The sequence below is a fragment of the Apodemus sylvaticus genome, chromosome 16 (assembly GCF_947179515.1).
Source record: "Apodemus sylvaticus chromosome 16, mApoSyl1.1, whole genome shotgun sequence".
Taxonomy (NCBI): Eukaryota; Metazoa; Chordata; class Mammalia; order Rodentia; family Muridae; genus Apodemus; species Apodemus sylvaticus.
The window spans coordinates 42,690,373-42,711,840 of record NC_067487.1 but is presented as its reverse complement, the minus strand read 5'-3'; the positions used below and the strand labels follow the sequence as shown (position 1 = coordinate 42,711,840).

Genomic DNA, 21,468 nt, shown 5'->3' with positions numbered 1-21,468 from the left:
CAGCTGGTGTTGCATCTGCACTGGCATGTTAGCTGGTGTTTTTCCCATCTGCACTGGCATGTCAGCTGGTGTTGCATCTGCACTGGCATGTTAGCTGGTGCTTTTCCCATCTGCATTGACATGTCAGTTGGTGTTTTTCTGCATCCATACTTGCATGTCAGCTCGGCTGCCTTTGTGCAGTTCTTGTTTAGAAGACCTTTCTTCTTTAGAAAAACCTTGAGGCAATGATAGAGTTTATGATAGATGCAGACTGAGCATTAGAAAAAAATGTGTTTGCAAGGAGCAGATAGTGGTTTCTTTAAACTTAAACAGTACGAGGGTGGGATAATAAATTAAATTATCCTCATTAAATGAGTGGCCTGGAATAAGCTGATGTCTGCTATTTGTGGATGACTTTCTTAACAGCATTGCCCTGGGAAACTCAAGCCCTCATCCAGCACTGCTCCCTCTTCAAACGTCAGTGGGAGCAGGATCGTCAAGGAGCAAGGGACTCGAGCAAGAGGGTGCATGCTCTCTGAGCTCTCACACTTTGACTTCACAGTGTGTGAAATGCATTAGGTATAGAAGAGAGCAACTAACTTCTTTATCTGGGGAAGAAAAGGAAAGGACTTTGGTATAAGGCCGACAAGTCTCATCGGAAATTCAGAATTACCTTTTTGGTTTCATGGCTCCAAATTTTTCCATCTTCTTTTTCTAGAAATGTTTGTGGGATATATAGGAGAACTGTGTCTCCAACCAAACTTCAGTGTAAATCCCCATCAACAATAGCATTTGATATTCATATTCGTCAATATTCTTCATAGAACAAGCCTTCAGTGACCCACTAAGGCAACAGAGTTTCCTTGGAGCACCTCCTGTCTGCAAAGTGAGATGGTGAAATCTTAATCTCTGAATGTACTCTTATTTTCCTTCCTTACTCTATTTTTTCTTTCTAGAATTGTCTTTCTAGTTTCACATAAGTATGTATCAAAATCCTACTGGCTAAGTGTATCAGTTAAATGTGACTTCTCTAGTTTCCTCCAATCCCATAAGCAGACAACACTCTTCCCCTGAATGCCCGCATGGTTTCTTAGTATTTTATTAGTTTTCACCTGGTTTGATACCTTTTCTACCTTGTATTTTAGTCATTTCATTCATTTGCTTACATTAAACAAGATGCCTAGAGCAGTAAACTATTTCAAAAATTATTTAATTGAAACAAAACCTTGTTAGATTAGACAGGTAAAACATGGCATCAGCATTTTGAGATGAAGTATTCAAATAGAATTTCATGGTTGATATAAGAACTACATAGTGACTTGCTTTTATATATCTTAGATTATTGAAATTTATCCTAATGACAGGCATGTGTAAATATGTAATTATGCCTTTCATGTTAACTAATATTTTCAACTGGATAGGATCTTGAGTTACCTGGGAGACAAGCCTCTAAGCATGCCTGTGGAGTATCTAGTTTAGGTCCGCCTCTCTTATGGCCTTGAGGGATTAGACAATGCTGCAAAGAAACACTATCACAGTGGGCAGTACTCTTCTAAGAGCTTGGGATCAGAGCTGATTAAGAAGGAGAAATGAATCTGAATGGACCAGATACATGTTCAGTTTTCATCTTAGAAATCAAAACTTCACTACCTCTATGCTACAAATAAGGGAGAGAAAAATATTAATTGTTGCAAATTACTAGGAACTATAAAAGTCGAGTTGAATATAAGAACGAAGCATATTTATGGTTGTCTGAGATTGGTCACTTAATTAACCTTATTGGAATAGGTTTTCAGTCTTCATGCTGAGCCACTGCCATTCTTGGATATATCTATGCCAGTCTCCCTACCCTATATATATTTATTTTGTGTGTGTGTGTGTGTGTGTGTGTGTGTTTGTGTGTAATATTTAACTCATTTACCATAAATCCTTGTTGACCCCCTATTTTTCTAGCTTCTTGCTTCTTTGGTATAAGGCCAGTGGCTATACTTTTATTTTTCCAATTCATCCCCTTAAATCCAGACACACTCAGATCTATCCTGGGTTTTCATCAAAAGGATTCTTTACTTCATCTCTTTTCTCTTTCCCCAAATTAGACTTCATATTGGATGTCTAGAAGTTACATCATTCTGTCATGGTTTTGTTCTGGCACAGAATCAGCTCCAATAAAATAGAACTTGAGAGTATTTTTAGAACCTTTACAGGTTTATTTCCTATAGAAAAGAAATAATAATACAGAGGGAGGAGACTCTTAATATAATACTTGTCAATTTCCAAATACAATGAGTTCTTCGCAGTTGCATTCTGTTTAATTACTGTTCCACCATGACCTGCTATTATACTTCAGTAAGTTTAGTTTTTATTATTTATTACTTCAGTAGTTTTATTATTTGTTAATATCAAGGAACTAGCTGTGGAGACTTGTCTGGTGGTGTGTACCGTGTAATACAAACACTTGGGAAGATGCAGCCTAAATAGCATCAGGATATCTTGCCCATCCAATAAGGAATTTGGTTTTGTTGCTAATATACTAAATATAGATAAAGTCAAAGTTCCAAATGGAATGTGTTTTGATGTGAATACTGTACTACCTCTGAATAAAGTTGTCTTATTAAAAGAAAAGAAAAATTAAGATGAAACATATTGAACCAAAATAATATCATGCTTATTAAATTGAATTTCTGTTACTTAGTATTATACTTGCTGGTTTGTTAAAGTCAACTGAAGGTCAGAAACTTTATTTCATTAAAGTCAAAATTAAATCTGCCATCTAAGGTGCTCATGTAGTTTTAGTACATACCTGGAGTGGAGCTAGTTGTAAATTGGTGATTTTACATTTGGGAATTTTTTATTTTGGTGAACCATATTGAGAACCTTTCACTTAACACTCATTTTGCATATAATGTAAATTTTCCTATTATTATTCTATTATGGGAAGATTAAAATCAAATAAGTCTATCACAATTTTATACTATACATAGAATTGTATTAGTTATGAAAACATCTAGCTTCAATGGTAGTAGATTTGAATAAGTTCTCATGTATAATTGGCCAAGTCAAATATCATTTCACATTTCAGATTTTTGATATTTAATGACATATCTAATAACATATTTCAGTATCTCATAGAGTTGGTGATAAAATACAGTAAGAATTGAGAAGGCTAGGCTGATTCCATGACAGGCCTCAGATTGGTAGTTAAGGATGCCTAAATCCCTGTTTTCAAGAACTGGGCAATTCCAGGCAAGTCCAGGCCTCAGAAGCCTCCCTGCCACCTGGCCTGAGGCAGGGACACTAGGTGAACAGCAATATCCAGTGTTCCTCAGCTACTCCCAAGTAAGTGGCCATGCCCTCGCCTCACCGTCCCCAGTAATGGAACGTCTGCAGAGATGAACCCTACAGATTAACATGGAGGGATTTCCCTGGAAATTCCCTAATGTCCTTTAAATCAGGTGTGCAAACTCACCTGGTGGTCTGTCTTGGTAATGGGGAGACCCCAGCATGCTGGACTTCTGAAAAAAAAAAACACTCTTTGCATTTATATACTATTTGAGTCTAGGGTATAATTCTATGGTGAATCATGGACCTTTACAGAATGAATATTGGAAGATTATGAAGTTATCTCATAGTGCTATATATATAGTCATTATCTGATGAACTACTATAATGTACTATTAGTTTGGTAAGCATTTGCAATACAACAAAATAACACTGTAGGGGCAGAGTGCTCAGTGGTTAAGAGAACTGGTTACTTTTCCATACAACCTGGGTTTGATTTTTAGCACCAACATGCTGCCTCACAACACTCTTAAACTCTAGTCTCGGGGATCTGACACTATTCTCTGACATCTTAGGGCACTTCATGCATGTGGTGCACAGATATTCAGGTAGGCAAAACACCCATCCACAAATTTTTCAATGTAATTGAAATTTTATTTTATTATTGTTATTTCCCCATAATAATCATCAGGTTGTTATGGGAAAATAATGTCACCAGGATTCATCAAATTCTAGAATGCATGGATACTAAATTGCATGGACGTTCATGTTGACCTTAGATATAATTTTCTTCTAATGCATGCTCTACAGTACAGCATGATAACATTGTGCCAATGGTATCATCTTTGATAATGTTAAGCTTACACCTGCAGTATGCTTGATGCTCTTAAGAGGTCTTGTAATTCTTGGAAATCTCTATACTTTTTTTTTTTTAATTTTTTTATTCGGTATATTTTTTATTTACATTTCAAATGATTTCCCTGTTCCTAGCCCCCCCCCACTCCCAAAAACTCCCGTAAGCCCCCTTCTCTCCCCCTGTCCTCCCACCCACCCCTTCCCACTTCCCCGTTCTGGTTTTGCTGAATACTGCTTCATATCTCTATACTTTTTAACATCAAATTCCCTGCTGATCTAAAATGACCCCAGTTTCTTTCTCTTAAATCCTGATATATGAAAAATGTGTCAGAACAATGGACATGAAAGAATCAGTTGTGCCTCGAATAAGTGTATTTTATAGCAACAGTGAAAACAGCAACTTCAGTCTACCAGGAAAAGCAGCAGGGTTCTCTCTATGGAGATTATAGGTACAAGGCCCTTTGAACTCTCACACAGGGACTAACCACTGGGTGACTCATGGGTCCCAAATAATTGAAGAGTATCCCCATGAAGTTGTTTGGCTCACCTCCTGAGGTTCAAAGGAAAACCCACCCTAGGATCTAGATTTTCATTTCTCCTTTGGACTATTCTCACCAAACCAAATATTTAACTTTACATTTTTGAAGAGAGTGTCCACATATTTTCATACCTTTAATTTAATCAAATTTTATCTGTTTGGTTTTTCAAATATCTTTTACTTCACATTTTCATGATATTGAAATTTAAAAAACAATAAACTATATAAGTAACCTGCAGACTAAGATTGTGACATGGTGCTGTAGTTTTTTAAAGCCAGTACCAGCTTATTCATAGTTATTTAGCGACCATGCAGTTTCAGTCATATTGGTGAATAGACCATGTCTATGTAATGGAAAGCAGAAAGACATCCTGATTCTGTTACCCCACAGGGAGTGGAGAGATTGACTTTAAAATAATGTGCATTGTTTATATAAAACTATAAAATATCTTCTACATCAAAGACAAGGCAGAGTTACCTCTTCAACTCCAGAGCTAGTACCTTGATTCATTTTACAAATGCTCTCCTCAGGGATTACTGGGTACATTTTGGTATTGAAGGCTTGCTTTACTACAACAAATATTAAATTGACTTCTATAAAAGTGGAAAAAATAGTAGCTGATGAGATTTTACGTAAATTCACATGTAGTATAATGTCATGTGAAGGGCAGATCTGCATGACTTGTTGCTAGTTTTGATTGACTAGTAATTAAGTGTCTTAGCAAAACAAACAAATAAAAAAAAACAGAGAAAAACAAAATAAAATCCAGGTTAAGGAACCAATTATTTTTCCCAGACTTCTGTTTTGTTTGGCCTAATGGATTGGTTGTAAGACATTCTAAGGGTCACAGGTGATACATGCAGGCGGGGAGGAGGGAGGAAGGAGGAGGAGAGTTTGGATTGGAGACCTTGGGATTCCACTAAGGAGTCAGCAGCCACTTAAGATGGTGAAGTGGGAAGTTGAGAGAAGGGGTGGAATGAATTTTAAACCCTTGCAGAGATTAATGGTACAAAAGAAAGTAAAAGAATGCAAATCCTCTCTGAAGCTGAAATTAAGGATGAGGGGGAAAGAAACTCATAAGCTAGATGGGGAGGGATGCAAATTAAGCTATTTGCATTAGTTTTGAGTTGCCAATAATTCTGAGATGATTCAGTTCTCACCCACATATTCTATAGGCCAAGATTCCCTTTTAATCTTTATTGTCATTACATGATGCCAGATGGGTTTCTAAACAAATAATGATTTGTGAATTAACAATTGCAAGGAAGAAAATAAAACAAACCTATTATACCAAGGAATTACAATTTTTGACACATTCATATGATCAAACAATTCTTAACTCCTCTTTTTAAGGTATCTCCAAAAAAGGTTAGGTTTTTTCCCTCATAAGGTTTCTGCTTTTGTTAGCTTTTTCTCTGTCGAGAGAACCAGAATAGCCTGCCACTTAAAGTACCATGAACCTTGAAAACACGTCTCATAAATAAAATCTGAAATGGATAAAATAAAATCTCTTGTAGGACGTAATAAATTTATAGTCATTCTTAATTTTTTTTCTCTACATCTCTGGCCTGTGGGAAAAACAAGGTTGACTTTTACCTAAACTGTGGATTCAGGCATCTTTTGAACAGTATCCAGTTGTTCTGTTGTATTTCTGTTGAAGAAGAAAAGCTTTAAGAAGTCAACTGAATTATGAGGTGGAGTACAAAAGTAATGCAGACAAAAAGCGTTTTTATATACACCTACACACAAAAAACTTACATATATAAATTTTATAGGGATTTAAATGAATTTGAGTGGGAATTGAGTTTGATTCATTTCTTGATAACTAAAATTTCCCCATTATACCACCATTTTAGCTTAAAACATGCCCTAGTTCATGTCTCATAATTAAAGAAACTTAGTCTTCAATTCTGAAGTACTTGACAGCAAATGTTTCTCTGCCCACACACCCTTGATATTTGTTAAAGACCTGGAAACATATGTTCCAGCTAGAATCATTTTCTTCCTTGATACACCCCCTTTCTGCTCCTCAATTGCTAGTGGGTGAAAATCTGAAAGCAGCTCAAGTATGAAGTAATATCTTTTACAGGTTCTGTTTTAGAGGATAAAAAAATCAAATCCACAAAATATTTAGAAATGGTATTGCCTTTATCCATGTCAGCTTCTATCCATGTCAGTTGTCATTTATCTCAAAATCTTTTCTTAAATAAATACTTTGATTTTCATTCAGGGTGAGACATAAGGACCTTGTTTTTGTTCTTCCCCTGGCAGGCATCTAATTTGCCCAACCTCATTTGTAGAAGAGGGTGTTTTTCTCCTGTGAGTGTTTTGACGTTTTTGTTAAAAAAAAAAAAATCAAGCAGCTCTAGGTACATGGCTTTATGTCTAGATCTTCTGTTCTGTTCATTCATCTACATATTTATGTTCTGTTGCCATACTTCATTTTGTTACAGTGGCTCTGAAATATGGCTTGAAATCAAGTATGCTGATATCACAACTTTTCTTCTTCCTCTTCTTTTTTTTGAAATACTTATTTTTTTAAGATTTATTTATTATATGTAAGTGCACTGTAGTTGTCTTCAGACATATCAGAAGAGGGTGTCAGATCTCATTACAGATGGTTGGAAGCTACCATGTGGTTGCTGGGATTTGATCTCAAGACCTTCAGAAGAGCAGTCAGTGCTCTTAACCACTGAGCCATCTCTCCAACCCCTCTTGTTCCTCTTGTTCCTCTTGTTTCTCTTGTTCCTCTTCTTTCTCTTCTTCCTCTTTCTCTTGTTCTTCTTGTTCTTGTTCTTCTTGTTTTTCTTGTTCTTGTTCTTGTTCTTCTTGTTCTTGTTCTTCTTCTTCTTCTTCTTCTTCTTCTTCTTCTTCTTCTTCTTCTTCTTCTTCTTCTTCTTCTTCTTCTTCTTCTTTTTCTTCTTGTTCTTCTTCTTCTTCTTGTTCTTCTTCTTGTTCTTGTTCTTCTTCTTCTTGTTCTTCTTCTTCTTGTTCTTCTTCTTCTTGTTCTTCTTCTTGTTCTTCTTCTTGTTCTTCTTCTTCTTCTTCTTCTTCTTCTTCTTCTTCTTCTTCTTCTTCTTCTTCTTCTTCTTTTTCTTCTTCTTCTTCATCTTCAGAATTCCATCACTTATCACACATCTCATGCTTTGCAATGTTGAGACACTGTCAAATTGTCTTTCTGAATATTTGTGTTTATACCTATACATCAGTGCTGCTCTCATCCTTGGTCAGAGAAACTTCTCTTTGTAGCAGGCAGTACTAAATGTAGAGCTTTATAATTGGCCAGAGTGATGTGAATAACTGGGTCTTATCTGTCCAGTGCTAGCAGAATTATGCAGATACTCATCCTGTCCAAGCCTTAGGGAACATCTCCCAAGAAGGTAGAAACAGGAAAGAGTAAGAGGATGGAAAGGATTGTGGTGAAACACCTTTTGTGTCTAGAGTTTCAAATGCTAGCTCAAGGAGATTTGGTACTCTTGTGGTGTTTGTATTGCTGCTGCTCCAAAAAAAGAGTTCTGATTGCATATGTAGGTAAAGCGTCTGTCTTAGCCAGTATTCTATTGCTGCAACAACCAACTCTGACAGAGGAAAGCATTTCATTGAGGTTGTATCTTAGTCAGGGTCTCTATTTCTGCACAAACTTCATGACCAAGATGTAAATTTTGGAGGAATGGGTTTATTCAGCTGACACTTCTACACTGCTGTTCATCACCAAAGGAAGTCAGGACTAGAACACAAGCAGGTCAGGAGGCAGGAGCTGATGTAGAGGCTGTGGAGTGGTGTTTCTTACTGGCTTGCTTTCCTTGACTTGCTCAGTTTGTTTTTTTTTATAGAACCCAAGAGCACCAGCCCAGGGATGGTACCGCCCACAATGGGCCCTCCCCTCTTGATCACTAACTGAGAAAATGCCTTACAGCTGGATCTCATGCAGGCCTTTCCTCAACTGAAGCTATTTTCTCTGTGATAACTCCAGCCTGTGTCAAAAACAGCCAGTACAGGTCGGCTTATAGTTTCAGAGTTTCATCTAGAATCCTCAAGATGGGGAGCTCGGCAGAGCACAGGCAGACATTTGGATCAGAAGAGAACTAGACAAGAGAGACACAGAGACATTGTGCCTGGTTTGAGATTTTGAACCCTTTAAACTCATGCCACCCCTAGTGACCCACTTCCTTCTACAAGGTCACACCCACTCTAACAAGGCCACACCTCCCCATAATGCCACTCTGGTGGTCAAACATTGAAATCTAGGAGCCTATGAGGCAGTCATATCCAATCTCTTATGGGCTTTTTGAAGAGTTCTAAATTTAAAGTGAGGAGTGATTTCATAAACTATTTCTACTCACTCAACCTTCATAAATTAAAGATTTTTTTCTTTTTCTGACAAATCTACATGTCATCATGAAGAAAGAGAGCTGCAGCACAGACACACTTAAGGGACAGAGAACTTTCCTCTACTCTGTCTTTGGATTAAAATGGCAAACCATGGAAATAATACACAAGTCTCACATAAGGGATAAACAGATATTTGCATTCATAGGACTGATTGTAAGTTAGGGGTTTCATTTGAATTGAATTTGGTAATACCTTTCTTTCTGTTTTCCAAAGAAATGGAATTAGAAACTTAACTAAATGTATCATAAGACTACTGTTCTGAGACTGATTTAAAAAGTCTATTTTCCATTCAACCAGGAAAGCAAATGATCACAAATATTAAGCAAACTGTTATTGGGATGTAATAAACTATCTTTAACTCAGATGTGATTGATTTACAGTCTGATCATTGGAAATTCAGAAGTGTTTTCTAGGATATTTAAGAGAAGATTGACATTTAATTGGCCTAAAACTATTTTCAGACACTATTTGTTATCTTTTGTTGTTATTAATCCAATTACTATTTTAATTGGTTATTTCATTTATTTAATTTCAAATTTTATCCCCTTTCTCGGTTTCCTCTTTGCAAACCTCTATCCCTTCCCTCCTGCTTTTGTGAAGGTGCTCCCCCACCCACCCACTCACTCCCACCTCAATGCCCTCGCATTCCCCTATGCTTAGGCATAGAGCCTTCACTGAACGAAGTTCCTCCCCTCCCTCTGATGCTAGATAAGGCCATCCTCTGCAACATATGCAGATGGCACCATGGGTCCTTTCATGTGTACTCTTTGGTTGGTGGGCAATTATTATGTACATCATTTTATGACAAGATATTTGCCATTCTTTACATTTTTCTTGAAAGCCAGAAACTATATTGAGGAAGCAAGAGAGGGGTTTGAGGCAGGCACGAGGTGCACACCAATTAGCCTGGAAATAGGGTGAGAAGAAGTTAGAACGAGTTTGAATGAAAATACACAGTTTAAATGATGTCTTCATATAATCAAACTGGTTTTAGGAGCAGAGCACCAAGGGTGACATTTACTGAGGGGTGGCAAATGGAAGGCAGCTAAATAACATATCTAGTTGAGAATCCAGTCCACAGAAGTCAGTTAACCCCCCCCCCCTCCGAGAATCATGCACATAGGGAATGTAATGTAAGCTGTAAGAGGTCATATTGGTACATACTTCAGAGGATACTTAGAAATTGCATATTATTTGTAAACTAGAAGAAAGATCTGTGAATAAAGGCAGGTAGAAATGAGAGGATTAGACAGCAGATGTTGATAAATGAAGACCTTCATCAAGGATGATGGTGAGAGAACCAAACGGAAAGCTGAATTTGAAAAGGATTATACTAGGAAGTAAAAGCATAGCTGGGCAGATGATCAAAAATCAAGCTCTGCAAAGAGGATTGGGGGCACATTCTTAAAATTTGTACCTAATGGATGCAAAACCACTATCCTCTAATAAACAAAATTTTAAAAATCAGGTCGATTATTTTGAAATGGGTTGGGGATGCTCACTTCACAGTTTTATGCTACACAACAGGGTCCTGGGTTTTCTCCCTACCATTGGGGTCGGAAGAAACAAATTAATTTGTTTAGACAGATAAAGAAAAAGAAGTAAATGCTCACAGGGAAATACCCTAGTCAAGATGAAGGCATGTTATCTAATGCTAGCATAAATGGAAGGAGAAATGGAGTCTGTTAAGGATTGAGGAAAACGTTTCTGCTAATACAGGAAAATGGAAAGAATCTATTATAATGTTGAAACCAAAGTCATGAGTGTTTTAAGGTAGAGGAAGAACCAGTTGAAGATGTAGAGTGCCCATATAAGAATATATGAAGCAATATCAAGCCATTGGCACCGCCAGTTAGCAGGACCATGTACAAGGAAGAATGCAGCTACAGGAAAAGGACTTTCTCTTAGTCAATTTTGGTACAGAAGTTTATACTGAGATAGGATTTGAACCTCTGTCTCACAAGCTGGTTTTAATAAATCACACATACTTTCACCTAAATCATCTGCTGCTCATCTTGTCCTCAGTGGTAAAATTGCTAGTATACAGGAAGAATTAAATGCATTTAAATATCTCATAAATTAGTTTTATTTTAAACACAAGCTAAATTTTCCCTCATATTGGATAAGTAACCTTTATTTTTTATTTAAGAGAGTTAAAACTGGGACTGATAGTGGATACCCATGATCCCAACACTTAGAAGGCTAACAAGTGAAGATCAGGAAGTTCAAGTAGGAAGATGAAGAGTTCGAGCCATCCCCTGATATACAATGAATTTTAAGCTAGTATGGTCTCCATAAGGCATTGTTTTAAAGACAGACAGACAGACAGACAACAAACAAAAAGTGTGAGAAACAGTTCCAAAAGGAAGAAAAAAAAAGGAATCAAGGAAAGAATAAACATGGACATAAAAAGTATATTTCTGTTTCAAATCACTTATACTTGAATTCCTTGTGTAAGCAGCGCTGATATTTTTTATTCTACGGTTCATGAACAATAAATTCATTCCCTGTGAGATGTTAAAATGTCAGAAATAAATTCTGACACAAATGAGGAATCTCTTTTGTGAAACTTACCAAAAACATTTATTTATTTATTTTCTCAGTTAGCGGTTTGAATATTCTCATTGATGATGGGAAAAACTGGAGGACATAGCAGGTCAATGTTCAGGTGTTATCTTGGGAGACGTAAGCATATTCCCACTGAGAATATTAAAAAGAGGACCCAGAGTTTAGAAAAGATACTATATTATTTTCAGACAGTATGTAACACATCATTGGGCAATTAATGGGATTTTTGATAATTGAAAGGTTTTAAGCAAAAATTAAGCTGTGATTGTGAGGATTGAGTGTGGTTATGAAAGGAAATTCAGTTAACAAATCCCTCTTTGCTTATGGACATGATTTGATGCAAAAGAACGAACAAGTTATGACTGATCTCTCAAATATAATTTATTTTCAAGATCTAATTTTTTTCTAAATAAAATGCTCTAAACATTTATAGCATCTACTGATGTTAATTCATCTCTGAAGCAATATTACTTGTGAAACCACTGACAGTTCCCAGATGTATCACACTGTGGCTCTGAATGTATAAAAGATGTACCTAATTCACAGTAAATCGTCAAAATAATTCATCGTGTGAGACTTCTGTTTGTTTGCTTCTGTTAGGAATGATTCTTAAGCAGGATGGAAGAGAATTATTGCATTATTTAGCTTCGATTATGTAGAGAGGAAGTGGATACTACTGTCAGGAGTTAAACTATTTTTTTTTCTCCCTTTTACTTAGTGACAAATATTTACTACATCAGACAACAAGGAGAAGAAAACCATTCATTCAGTATTTAGGAATGACATTGTAAAAACAATCATTGTTAATAGCCAACTGTGGAATAACAAATCAATTTAAAGGTTTTGTTTAGAGATGACTGGTTTTAGTTTATATCAAACAGAGAGAAAGTCCGAAGGAGCAGGAGCAGAGGTTTTCAAGGTTAGGGAGGGACTGTTAGAGAGGAAAGGGGAATTGAGTTTTATTGATTTACCATAGTACTTAAAGGGAGCTAAGTGGTAGAGATAATGAATATAGTTGAGTTTGGAACTTTTTGTAATATTACGAATTTATCTTCATACTACCATTTCTTACTTTTAATGAGCTATGGGATAAAATGAGCTCTATGAGGAAATTGTCTAAAACACAATATTTGCTAACATTATCATTATTAGTGATGATTCACTTGAAATAAAAGCACACCACATTGAGAACTTTTATTCTTTATTTTTATTGGTTTTATTTGATTCTTAGTAGTAGGTAAAACCATTATCTACATTATTTCGTTGCTTAGATTGCTAGCATTATTGTTTGTCTACTGGGTGTTCCTCCTTGACTGATATTCCAAAAAAGCACTTAATTCCTCTCCTTGAATGGTTGAAGATTTAATACAAGCACTGGACAAATAGTGACACATACTTATATGGAGAGTTCTGTGGAAAGATGAAGCCTTCTTTAGGTTACCAAAGAGATTACAGGGTAAAGGGAACACCCAGAAATCTTCATTTTATTAGAGTCTTCGTTGTCTTCTTTTTTCCTTGGAACATGCTCTGGACTCTACACCTGGCTTATATAATTACATAAAATCCTTGTTCAGAGCAACACTGAGGATTGACTAAAGAACACTAGATCCATGGAAGTTAAGTATCTTGCCCTAAATCATGCGTCTAGTAGAGCTAGTAGAATCTCTGGAGCAGAGTGGGTAGAAGTACACTGATTTTATAACATACCAAATCCGAAATCAGATCTGAAGCTCTTTTGTTTCTTAGCCATCTAAGAAAGTATTCCTTGTCTTTTTGTTTTCTATTATATGTACTTACTTGTTCTGTTTCTATTAGCTCATTGCCTTACCTTACTTGCTTAAATGTCTGGTATATCTTTCTATCCCATGTCTTTTTGTTGCTTCTTATCTTAGATATTGTCTTCATGACAACAGAAAATTAGCACAGCAAAGGATATCATTTTGACTTCCAAAGGACTTAGATCCAGAAGTGACCAAGGAAAGAAAAGCAAATAAAGCAAGGGCAAAAAAAAAAAAATGAAACGGGAACCATATCGAAAGATATACATTTCCTTGGGAAGTATTAAAATCTCAAGATTGAGGGAAAGGAAGGAAGAGTAGGCAGAGAGCAGAGAATGGTTAAGGAAGTGAATCTGTTTATGTGTGCACATGTTTGCCACAACCCATGGAACGCACCTCACTAACTGAAGCCTCTAATTTTAAGACTTGATTCTGGGTGTTAATGACACACTAGTGTGGGCTCATCATTTCTGATTTCTCATCATTTGTAAATGTTCCTGTGATGAGTGATGTTGATTATGAGTTCTCTATTCATAGAGCATGGCATGGAGTGTATGAGAAATCCTTATACCTTCTGCTCAGTTCTGTTGTCAACATGAAGTTGTGATGAAAGCTCATTATGGCAAAATGACAACAGAAGTAGAAATGCATGTGGAAAACTAAAATTAAATGTTTGACTTGATTTGGGTAAAGGTAGAATGTTCAAAGTTAGAGGAATAGATAGAATGGAAGATGTCTTATCTTTTGCATATGTATAATAGTGACACAGCAGGAAAAAGGGTGGTATTGTCTGGGAGAGAAGGTAGGAGAAGTGGATGCTGCCATCCCAAGTGCCTTGGCAACCATCATCTCTTTTGAGTTACTTGAGAGAGTCATTGATGGGTTTGATCCAGGGAGTTGCATTTTGAGTAGATTGTTTTAGCATGGCTTCAGAGAAACATTTTAGAATAGCTAGAAAAGTCATTGATAAATTCTAAGCAAGTGATACCTTTTCTGGAATAAGGAAGATCAGGATAGAAATGAAAAGAGGGAAGGGTGAGAATGACAATTTGCACTATTTAATACAATTGAATGACAACTTAATAAAACTGAATAACTGTTTTTAAAATCTGTAAATACATGCAAGTTTAGAGTCAAAAAGAAGGAAATCATTGTGTTCCCAATAGAAATGTGGAGAACAGAGACGTAGGTAGAGAAACCCATGGATAAAAGATCAGCAAGAGGCCAGTTTTGAAGAACATGAACATTATTGATGAAAATGACATATGTAAATGACAGTGTAAATTGGGTGACTGTGGTTTCTAGAACTACTAGAATGAAACCAGTTTAAGTAAAAGTTCAGTTACATTATCCAGACTTCATAAATTGTTTTTATACCTATGAAATGAAGTAAAAAATACTGTGAAGGGAAATTATAAGAGTTAATGACCCTTTATATTAATACTGAGATAGATGTAAGATGGCTTCAGTGTTGCTTGATGGATGATGACAAAATCACTAATAATGTAAGGATGGAGCTCTTATCATCTTTAATGACTAGGAGGAATGACATTTTAGGTGTTTTTAAAAAGAAAAATCCATTTCAATGCCATAAGTAAAATAATGCCTGTATTTCACAGTACATTCAAGATAACTCCTTACAAAACTGAATTTCCTTTGGTAAGTAAGGAAGAGTAATCAGACAGTGATTGGAACAATAATGGTGGCCCCAATTTCTTGACTTTCTGCTCCTGTGAGATATCTAAGCAATTCATTTAGTCTCTTCCATCCATTAAATCCTATACATCTGGTACCTCAATTTTGCAGTTAAGAAAACTGAGGATTACAGTATGTAAATAACTTAACATCACCAAACAAAGTTGTTGGTAGAGATTTTTGAATGAAGATACCTGCAATGCTAGAGGAAATGAATGAAAAAAAACATGTTCCTTCAAGATTTTTAAATTCCAAATGGAAATAATTATTATTTATTATGTATAAATATTGAAATAGGGTTGTAATTTTCATATAATTATTTCAATTGTTAAAACATCAAAGTACGTATTAGTAATTATTCTGTAAGTATCAAAAAATACTTTTATGTTAGGACCAATTAGCCTTTGTGCCATATTGGATATGGCATTGGTTACCTAGTGGGTTATCTAGAATAGTTCCAAAGTTTGTCCCTCTCAAGACCCATATAAAGATGTCCTCCAACACCTATGGATTAGTTTAAAAAATGCCCCACATGCATGGCCTCAATCCAATTGAATGGAGTAATTTTCTCAATGTATACTCTTCTCAGATTACTCTAGCCACATTGATAAAAAACCCACTCGGTACAATTGAATCCTTGTGAACTTACCATGCAATCAGACCACTATTAAAGTGTAACTTTTCCTATTTTTTGTTTACCTCCAAGATCTTATGCTAATATCAAATATAAAAAATAGCTTTAAAAGCCATATTAAGTACAAGTACTTCCTTACTCTAAGAAGGAGGAATCCAGGCAGAATTGCAATCAAAGTACAACCAATATCCAGTAGTGTAGAGAACATCGTGTTGCTCAGTGTGTGACATTTTGGTCATAATCTTCAGTGCTTCAAAGGGCTTGGGAAACTCCAGCTCTGAAGTCCACAGAGCTTATCTTGTAGGCTCAAACCAGCAGCCACTGTCTCCTGATCATCCAACAGTCCTGGAATCTTAAAAATCCTGGGGTCTTCACTGCAACTGAGGCTGTACCTTTACCAGTTGCATCTCCTGGGCATTTTTCAGGGACATTTCATAGGAAATTTGTCCTATGGTGGGAAGCTTCTTCCCATTGTCCTTTCACTTCTTCAGCATTCATGCTATCAAACATACTTCCACGTGGAAAACTCTTATATATTACTGGGTACAGCTGCCATCTTGAGGTACAGCTGTGGCTGCCCTGGGTCATTGCTGTGTGCTGAATGATGAAACACTCCCAGTTTTCACTTCGAAGACTGGTGTCTTGTCAGTTACAGCAGAGGTTTTAGTCCTAGACAACCAACATCTACTGTCCAAGTAATAGATACTTGTTTATTGTTAATTAAGCCTGTTTCTTCAGACCAAGCTGACCAGAAATTACAAAGTCTTAATTCAAAGTATCACATGAATAGCCCCTATAGTCTTTGAAGGATTCTCAAACATCCCTACCAATCTTCACAGTCCAGGCTTTCATTTTTGGTCTTTATCTCTGCACACCTTTCTTCTATGCTTCTGCTAAACAGCATATTAAACTGTAAGCAGTCAATTGTTTTCAAGCCTAACCACTTCCACAGTCCTACCAAAAACCATGGTCCTCTCTGTCACAAAATTTGCTCGTTCTCTGATAATGATTTCTGTTCTACTTTCTACAGCTGTGATAAAATACTGATCCAACCCAACTTATGGGAGGTGATGGTTTATTTCATCTTGCAGCTTATAGTCCACCATGAAGGAAAATTAGAACTGGAACTCTTATCAGGAAGTGAAGTTAGAACTATGGAAGGAAGCCAGTGTCTGACTTGCTTCCCATGCCTTACTCAGCTTGGTTTCTTATGAAACCCAAGATCAACTATCCAGGGACTGCACCACCCAAGGTTGGCTTGGCCCTTGTTTATCCATCACTAATCAAGAAAATGCCTCACATACTTGCCTACAGGCCAGTGTGATAAAGGCGTTTTCTCAGTTGAGGATCCCTCTTCCCAAATGACAAGGAAACTAATCAGCACAAATGCCAAAACACATTATCTTGGTTAACTGAAGTGTCTGCCAACCATAAAAGCTAATGTTATTAATGCAATAAAAATGCCATAAGAAAATGACTACCACTAGAAAACAGCATCTTGATTCCAGAGATTGTTTTATAATTATATAGTTGTGTTAGCTGACTAGTTATTTTTTACTTTAATAAGTATATATATATATATATATATATATATATATATATCCTTGACATCTATAAATAGTCTACTATTTAATGAGTTAATTGTGATGCCAGTGGACTAAGAGAACATTCATGGAAATAACATTATATTAATTTCTCATTAATATAAGCTTTATACACTTGAAATAATGCTCCTATTTGTCTTCCAACTTTAAAGTTGATGATGATTTATGTACCCTGTTGCTAGATAAAAATATAACAATGAGAACAATGTAAGGAGAAAGGTTTTATTTTGGTTCACAGTTTGAGAGTATTTTCTATCATGGTGAATAAGTCATGGTGTCCGGGAGGCTGTTGATCACATTATGTCTACACCCAGGAAGCACAGGACAATGAAGACTCAGTCTCCTTTCTCCTTTTTATTAGGTCCAGCATCTAGTCCAGGGAATGGTCACAGTGGGAGTGTTTTTCCACCTCAATTAACCTATTGTAAATAATATCTCAAAGCATACCTAGAGTCTAAAATGACCTATATGAGATCAGTGAAATCTCTCAGTGATTTCTCTTTGTCTTTCTAACACTTAAGTCCTACATCCCCACTGAGACTAAATTTCTCAGTTGGGGTAGAAATTTTCAAAATACCAGTAGTAATCATATCCATGTTCAAAAGTGTCTAAAACTTAAAACTTATTTTTGAAAGATAGTACAATATATTTTGAAAGATGTTCAACGAAATGGTGTAAGTTTGAAATTTCCCTTCTCTAAGGAAGAGAGGGGATAATGTGGGAGGGGCTTACAAAGTGTCTCAAAGTGCCTCTAAACAGTTGTAACAAAAATGAGTTTTAAAGTTAGAACTTGTATACTTGTATTTATTTTTATTTTTTAAAAAATTCTACCTATATTTAGTATCAATCATATAGACTAATTCGTTTTAGCTCCCTATTATATTTTTTAAAATTTTATTTGCATAATGATTTGTACCAACTAATTTTAGAACATTGATAAAAAAAGCCTTCCTTTAGTAATATATTAGTTTTTCTGCCAAATAAATATTCAGTCATTGAAAAATAATGTTTGAAAACAACATTTATTTGTTCTCTATTACATTTTGCTATATATCTTCAACAATTGTTTTCTAAATGGAAAATGGCCAATTACTTTCAACATCCTAAATTGCAACTTTTTCCTATTTATTTTAGGTTTTATTGGGATTTAATAATGCTTATAATGATGGTTGGAAATTTGGTCATCATACCAGTTGGCATCACATTCTTCACAGAACAAACAACAACACCATGGATTATTTTCAATGTGGCATCAGATACCGTTTTCCTGTTGGACCTAATCATGAATTTTAGGACTGGGACTGTCAATGAAGACAGCTCAGAAATCATCCTGGACCCTAAAGTAATCAAGATGAATTATTTAAAAAGCTGGTTTGTGGTGGACTTCATCTCATCGATCCCAGTGGATTATATCTTTCTCATTGTAGAGAAAGGGATGGATTCGGAAGTTTATAAGACAGCCAGAGCACTTCGGATCGTGAGATTTACAAAAATTCTCAGTCTCTTGCGGTTATTACGCCTTTCAAGGTTAATCAGATACATACACCAGTGGGAAGAGGTAAGCTGCTTCTTCTTTCTTGAAGTCACTCTAACATGGGATTTTTATGATGACTATTGAGTATGTATGTTCTATAGTTAATGAACTGCATTAAATTTAAGAACAAATAATTTGCAGAGTTCTCCATTCTTGTATTTAAGTGATATTTATATCTCTGAATTATCTGAGTCAACAAAATAGTTATAAAATATTCTAACAATTGAGTATATTTTTTGGACTTTAATTGACTTATTGTTATCCTAGTCACTGTGACTTCTCTTATGCCTTAGAAGAAAAGAAAAATACATCAAATTTATCTTTGACAAAGGTCTATAGTATATGATTGGTAATCTAGTATGTCATCATGTATAAAAGATGATAAAATATGTTTCTAACAATACTGGAATCTCACTGAATTTACATTTGTCTTCTTGGTTATTCTATAAATTTGGATTTGGACTCAGCATTCTAAATTTGTTCATTGTTTTGTCTCCCTACAGTTATTCTATTTTCTCCCAATTAGTTCATTTCATAATAGTGAAAACCAGAATATGTAGGAAAGAAATAACTACATAGAAAACACAAAGGAATCAATCCAATGATTCTAGCCAGTCAGACCTCCTTGCTGCTGAATAGGGCATCTGCTGTTCTTAGACAGTGGGTAGAATGGAGAAAGAGCCATGCCAACTCAAGTTTCCAGAGGCCAGAGTTAAATATACCACCATCTAGCAAATGAGTACCTCTTTCCACAGCTAGTATATTAACCTTTTTTTTCTTTTCTTTTTCTTTTTGGCTTTTGTTTTTTTCTTCATAAGCATGGCCCTTTGTATTAATTATAAACTGGATTTGATTGTCTGCATAAGAGTGGAAGTCAAAAGACCTGCAGAGTATCCAATGAAATGCTAATGAAAGCACTCCACTGACTCTAGATTATTGGTTTACTCCTACAGAGATGCTGGTTGGTATTTTTAAAGAAGTCATAAAATGGAAGGTTTGTTTGCTTTCGGGGCAGCTGTAGCAATGTTTTTGTGGAGGCTTGTCAATGACATTTTGGTCCACAGGATTTTAGGAAATGACACACAGTAATAAAACCCTGTACACTATACTGATGAAAGCCACAACATGGACAGTTCTTAAAATACAGAACTGGAATATATTAAAAATGAAAGGAAGCATATAGGAGAACCTGGATGCACTCGTAACATTTCTGTATAGAGTGCACCATAGAAATGAAAATTAATGTTCACTTCCCAAAAGTCTTTTCACAAACCTCAAAATACCAATCCAAGATGATTCTTGATAATTCCCCCAATATTTATTGGGGGCCTTGACATAATTTGACAAGCCATTTTTGATCCTTTGTGCAAATGAGCTCCCTGAATCTTCTCTACAAGCTGATGAGACAGAATCTGTTGTTGTTATAGGATGACCACAGTTAAACATACTACGGCTCCTTGCCAGGGCTAAGAGGCTGGGAAGAGGTGGAGCTAGGATTCCTGTCTTGGCAATCCTACTCCAGAACCATGTTCTTAACCTGTTAAACTGTGCAGTTCTCACTGTGACCTGTGCCCTTATACCCATTAACCTCACCATTTTAAAGCTTGTTTCAGGAGTTAAATGACATTTTTCTTAGCTGAGCATGTGCCCATTGCAACATCATAGGACCAAAGAGTAACTCTTAAAGCAAGACGATAATAATATTTTGACGAATAGTCAGTGAGAGAAAAGTCACGGATAGAGCTGCCCAGTCAATTAAAAATACAAGAGGCAGTGTGACTATTTTTAATGGCTTTCAGCTTTAACCCAGTTCTCCCAGAGAATGGCAGCAGGATGAACAGATGGCATCCGATCAGATAAAGTGACAGAGCATGTGGTCAGAGAGGACACTCCTTAACACCGATATTTTCTGTTCCTGGCATGGTCACCAGCACCTAGATCTGCTCAGCATGATAGGGTTTTAAAGGTGCCCGTGATATCATTCAGAAACATCAGCTGTCTGACATCATTATTGTGAAATGCAATTTAATATGCACTTAGAGAGATTTGCTAACCACACGCATTCAGGGCAGCATTGTGAGTTGGCAAGATCTTTCTTATAAATAAATGACCTTGGTAATAAATGAATCAGAAGCTCATTTAGCTGAGGAATGTTTTCTTGGTTATATGATACACCCATATAATAATATATATCATGAATGTTTAATGATTGCTAGCCATACTCTTACTGAAGACTAAGAAATGGAATCACACTCGAGAATTTAGGGTAAAATCATTTATTCCACCTCCACAATTTAAAATATAATCTCTCTTTCTCTCTGTCTCTCTCTGTCTCTTTCTGTCTCTCTCTGTGTCTCTCTGTCTCTTTGTCTCTCTGCCTCTCTGTCTCTCTCTGTCTCTGTCTCTCTCTGTCTCTCTGTCTCTCTGTCTCTCTGTCTCTCTCTCTCTCTCTCTCTCTCTCTCTCTCTTTCTCTCTCTCTCTCTCTCTCTCTCTCTCACACACACACACACCCCAAAACCAAATAGCAAACAAACAAAAAAAGCCTTGAAAGGCTCCCAAATTGGCACATCTCCACCTGACTTTTATAAATGCCATCAGGATGCATTTACA

General features: G+C 36.1%; 1 protein-coding gene across 1 annotated transcript in view; it reads left to right on the top strand.

The window, feature by feature from the left end:
* The window catches only part of Hcn1 (hyperpolarization activated cyclic nucleotide gated potassium channel 1), a 383,720-nt gene that overhangs the window by 28,583 nt on the left and 333,669 nt on the right, over window positions 1-21,468 (top strand). The window contains exon 2 of the mRNA XM_052159963.1: window positions 18,458-18,881. Coding sequence (XP_052015923.1) covers window positions 18,458-18,881 — 424 coding nt within the window. The remainder of the gene's footprint in view (window positions 1-18,457; window positions 18,882-21,468) is intronic.